Raw genomic sequence first — 4,850 nt, 5'->3', positions numbered from 1 at the left:
GGCACCGGGTCCTGGAAGGGCTGGGGGCTCTGGCAGGGCCGAGCCAGGCTCTGGGGGCGGGCCTGGGGCGCTGGCGCTGGTGCTGAGCTCCTGCTGGTCTCTCCCCAGTTCCTGGCGATGGTGTTCCAGGACCTGCTGACCAACAAGGACGACTACCTGCGGGCCTCGCGGGCCCTGCTGCGGGAGATCATCAAACAGACCAAGCACGAGATCAACTTCCAGGCCTTCTGCCTGGGGCTCATGCAGGAGCGCAAGGAGCCGCAGTACCTGGACATGGAGTTCAAGGTGGGCGCTCACGCTCGCTGCCTCTCGTGCCGTTTCTGTGCACTCAGCTACATACAGTGCTCACGTGTGCAGCGGCCAGTCCCAGGGGGCAGCGGGGCTCCATCCTGTGAGGACCAGGGAGGGGCTGGCCAGGGGACCCCTCTGGGCTGGGTGTGGAGGTGGGGACAGATGGGAGCTGGAGGGCCGGGGAGCCAGGGGATGGGGACTGCGCGGACTGGGTCTGCTCTGGGTGGGATTTAGAGTGAGCGACGGGGTGGAGGGAGGTGATGCTGAAACGCAGGGATTGGGGCCGGGTGTGGAGGACATCAGATGCCACGCAGGCGAGTTGGCACAGGGCCGTGTGGTGCACGCTTCTCCGGGGCAGGCGCTTGTCCAGCCCTATTGGCTGCATCTCCCTCCCACAGGCTCTTGGTCCCTCGACCCCCTCCCGCCTGGCCCTCTCCTGGGACGGGCTTTCCCAGCGCCGTATGGGCCGGTGTCCTGTCCAGCGGCCTGTGTGCTCGGCCCGGGTGCGGCCTGGGTGTCAGCCGCTGTGCGGGGCTGTGCTTGCAGGAGCGGTTCGTGGTGCACATCACAGACGTGCTGGCCGTGTCCATGATGCTGGGCATCACGGCCCAGGTGAAGGAGGCCGGCATCGCCTGGGACAAGGGCGAGAAGAAGAGTAAGGATCGGGGTCCTGGTCGGAGACAGCAGGGCGCCGGGTGCTCCTGGGGCTGCCGGCCGTCCCCAGCGCCCAGGCCTCCCTCCCTGTGGCAGCCTGACCTGGACCCTGGGAGGCGTTGGCGGCCGTGAGCTGCGTGCAGGTGCCCCAGTGACCTGCGTGTCCCTTTCAGACCTCGAGGTGCTGCGCTCCTTCCAGAACCAGATCGCCGCCATCCAGAGAGACGCGGTCTGGTGGCTGCACACCGTCGTCCCCTCCATCAGCAAGATGGCCCCCAAGGACTACGTGCACTGGTGCGGCCTGGGGCCGTGCTGCCCCACTGGCACCGGGAGGGACAGGGCTGGCCACGCAGGAGCCTGTCTGTCCCCTTGGATGTGGCCACTGGCTGACACGAGCCTCAGGAGCCAGTGGGCAGCAGCATCCCCTCATGCTGCTGACACGCGGTCACCCTGTGCTGTGACCTCGGGCAGACCTTCCGGACGGGGCGGAGGTGGGGTCCCGTCTGCCCGGGGTTGGGGCATGTACACACCCCCTGTCACCTGCCAGCCCGCGCGCCTTGTCGGGGCTGCTTGTCGGGGTTGCTGCCGGCTCTCGGGAAGGCGTGGGGCGTCGCAGGCCTTAGGAAATAGCCGCCCCTCGGAGACGTGCCCGCCTTGGAGCTGACGGGCGGCTGGCGAGAACCCTGGGCACCACCTGACGCTCTGCCTCCCTCCCCGCAGCCTCCACAAGGTGCTCTTCACAGAGCAGCCGGAGACTGCTCCAGGACGAGTCCACGCATCCCTGCCCCCTGCCGCCGCCTCCTGTGCCACCTTCTCTCCCAGAGATGGAGCTCTGCCGGGGGCTCCCATCTCCACCCCTGATGGCTCCCGAACGGCCGCCCTCCTTCCAAACCGCTGCGCACGCATCCTTCCCCACTGGGCAGTCCCGCTCTGCCTCCGCCGAGCCCAGCGCCCCCGCCCCGTGCACCCCCCTCAGTCCCTGCTGCTGGTGCAGCTCACTCCGCACACTCCCCCCGTCCATTTGGGGGCTCGCAGGCTCTGCTGGCCGCCCCTCGCTCTGAGCCCCCAAAGGGCCGGCACCTTCTCACGCTCCTCCCTGGGAGGCCAGGCCGTGTCCACAGAGGCCTCAGGAGCAAGTGGCCGGGAGAGGGGGGTGGTGGCCCCTTTGGCACTTGGCACTGGGGTCACCTGCCAGTCTGGCTGGCCCCCCTGAGCCCAGCCTCTCCCTGCTCCCCCCACAGCTTCTTCCTCCGCCTGTGCTCTGAGGTGCCCATCCTGGAGGACACGCTGATGCGCATCCTGGTCATCGGGCTGTCCCGCGAGCTCCCGCTTGGCCCCGCGGACGCCATGGAGCTTGCTGACCACCTGGTGAAGCGAGCTGCGGCCGTGCAGGCGGACGGTAAGGGTCCTTCGGGGCTTGTCCTGGCCCAGTTGGCGCCGGCCGCCCGCCGCGGGCTCTCACTCGGGTCAGCTCCCCCTGCCCGCTGTGCTGCTACCCCCAGCAGCCCTGCCTGCTCGCTAGACCGGCTCAGGCGCCACCCAGTGAAGGCTTGCCTCAGTTTCCCCGGGGTGGCTCCTCCTGGTGCCCGTCAGTCCTTCCTCCATCCCAACTTCTGGGGAGCAGGCCCGTCTTCTTGCTCCTGGTGCCACGGCCTGACCCTGGGCCTTGCTTTTCAGACGTGGAAGTGCTGAAGGTGGAGCGGGTCCAGCTGCTTGACGCCGTCCTGAACCTGTGCACCTACCACCACCCCGAGAACATCCAGCTGCCCCCGGGGTAGGCCTGGGCGTGCCTGGTCCGGATCCCCTCGCTCTGCCCTGATGCTCCCTCCCTCCCCCAGGGGCTGAGGCCAGCCTACCGGAGTCCGAGGCGCTTTCCCGCTGGGGTTCGGGGCCCCTGTTCTCCCTCGGGTCTCAGGCTGGCCCTGTGTTGTCACACGCACGCTTTGTCTTTGGACAACGCCGCTCTCTCCCGCAGCCCTGTGTGGAGAGCCCACGTGTGCTGCCCGCGTCTGAAGTTCGGGACTCAGCGTTTTAGTGCGTCCACAGGCTGGGCGACCGTCGCCACCCCTGAATTTCAGAACCTCCCCCCAAAGACAGTGAGGCACAGGCCCGGGCCGCGAAATTTATTTATTTATTTATTTATAATACGTTTTTATTGATTTCAGAGAGAAAGGGAGACGGGGGGAGAGAGAGAGAGAAACATTAATGATGAGAATCATTGATCGGCTGCCTCCTGCACACCCCACACTGGGGATCAAGCCCGCAACCTGGGCCTGTGCCCTTGACCGGAATTGAACCTGGGACCCTTCAGTCCGCAGGCCGACACTCTATCCACTGAGCAAACCGGCCAGGCCCGGGCTGTGAACTTGAAAGCAGTTGCCGAGCTGGTCTGTCCCTGACGCGTGCGGAAGCCGCCTGGCCTGGACCCAGGCTCGTCGCTGATGTGTGCGGCTGAGGCTGGCTGTCGACGCCCTTGTGTTTCAGGTATCAGCCTCCCAACCTCGCCATCTCCACCCTCTACTGGAAGGCCTGGCCCCTCCTGCTGGTTGTCGCCGCGTTCAACCCGGAGAACATCGGTGAGCCCTCGGCCGCACGGCGCATCCTGGCTGGGCGGTGGCGGCTCTTCCTTTGGGCGTCTGGCTTGTCAGGACCTGGGGGAGCTGGCTGGCCCTGGATCACGGGCTGGGAAGGGGGCCCCGGGTGGCTGAGTGGGGGTGCTGTGTCTCCTTGCCCTCAGGTCTGGCCGCCTGGGAGGAGTACCCCACGCTGAAGATGCTCATGGAGATGGTGATGACCAAGTACGCTGGCTCGCCCGCGGCTGACGGACCCCGAGGGGCGGCCGTCTGTGCCGGGAGGTGGAGCCCAGACCGAGCTGCGCTGGGGTCCCTGTTCCTTGTGGGCTCGTTTCTGAATCTCCGTCTCCAGAGCTTTACTCCCTCCTCCTGGCTGCAGGGTGGGGCAGGCACTGAGGCTGCAGGGTCGGCCTGGGGGCACGCGTGTCGGGTCAGGCAGAGGGTGGTGTGATGTAGGACAGAACGGAGAGGAATGGGGGGCCGGACCTGGTGAGGCCGACGGAGACAAGGTGGTTTGTCAGGAGCAGGTGTGAAAGCTGCTGGGGGCCGACAGGTGACCTGCCTCTATGCACGGCGGGCCCGGCTCAGCCTGAGCGCCTCGCTCGCTCCTCAGTGAGCCCAGAAAGCGGCGCTGTGTGCGCACGTGTGCGGCTCTGCGTGTGGCCCAGGCTGGGGACACAGCTCCGTGCACACCTTGGGTTGTTGTGTGGAGGGCGAGCGGGTAGCCAGGCCTGGGCTCCGGAGAACACAGGGCTCCCGTAAGGACGTCTGACTTGGATTGCGGGGCTCCCAGTGGGGCCTGACGGCTGAAGCTGGGCCCCAGGCAGGGGCCCCCAGCGCCTCGATGCCTGGTGACCGCTCCCCTTCTGGCCTCAGCAACTACTCCTACCCGCCGTGCACCCTGACGGACGAGGAGACCCGCACCGAGATGCTGAACCGCGAGCTGCAGACCTCGCAGCGGGAGAAGCAGGAGATCCTGGCCTTCGAGGGGCACCTGGCAGCCGCCTCCACCAAGCAGACCATCACCGAGAGCAGCAGCCTCCTCCTGTCGCAGCTCACCAGCCTGGATCCCCAGTACGCGCTGCTGAGTCCCCGCCCCTCGGCTCTTACTGAGCCTGGCGTGGGGGTGGGGGGGGAGCCGCCCCCAGACGGCATGGCCTGGGGTCCCGGCGGCTGTGTGTGACCGGCCTCTCACGTCGTGTGCTCTGGGCTCGCAGAGGGCCCCCGCGGAGGCCGCCCCCTCACATCCTGGACCAAGTGAAAAGCCTCAACCAGTCCCTGCGCCTCGGGCACCTGCTGTGTCGGAGCCGAAACCCAGACTTCCTGCTCAAC

General features: G+C 67.3%; 1 protein-coding gene across 1 annotated transcript in view; it reads left to right on the top strand.

Annotated features, from left to right (window-relative positions):
- Positions 1-4,850, top strand: part of INTS1 (integrator complex subunit 1) — a gene marked incomplete at both ends in the record, with an annotated part of 23,916 nt that overhangs the window by 5,267 nt on the left and 13,799 nt on the right. The window contains 10 exons of the mRNA XM_014535274.1: positions 109-285; positions 838-946; positions 1,119-1,239; positions 1,666-1,701; positions 2,115-2,344; positions 2,623-2,719; positions 3,430-3,521; positions 3,683-3,743; positions 4,395-4,592; positions 4,736-4,850. Of these exons, the coding sequence (XP_014390760.1) occupies positions 109-285; positions 838-946; positions 1,119-1,239; positions 1,666-1,701; positions 2,115-2,344; positions 2,623-2,719; positions 3,430-3,521; positions 3,683-3,743; positions 4,395-4,592; positions 4,736-4,850 (1,236 nt within the window). The remainder of the gene's footprint in view (positions 1-108; positions 286-837; positions 947-1,118; positions 1,240-1,665; positions 1,702-2,114; positions 2,345-2,622; positions 2,720-3,429; positions 3,522-3,682; positions 3,744-4,394; positions 4,593-4,735) is intronic.

The sequence above is a fragment of the Myotis brandtii genome, unplaced genomic scaffold, assembly GCF_000412655.1.
Source record: "Myotis brandtii unplaced genomic scaffold, ASM41265v1 scaffold1408, whole genome shotgun sequence".
In the NCBI taxonomy this organism is placed as follows: domain Eukaryota; kingdom Metazoa; phylum Chordata; class Mammalia; order Chiroptera; family Vespertilionidae; genus Myotis; species Myotis brandtii.
This window is presented reverse-complemented; position numbering and strand designations above follow the sequence as displayed.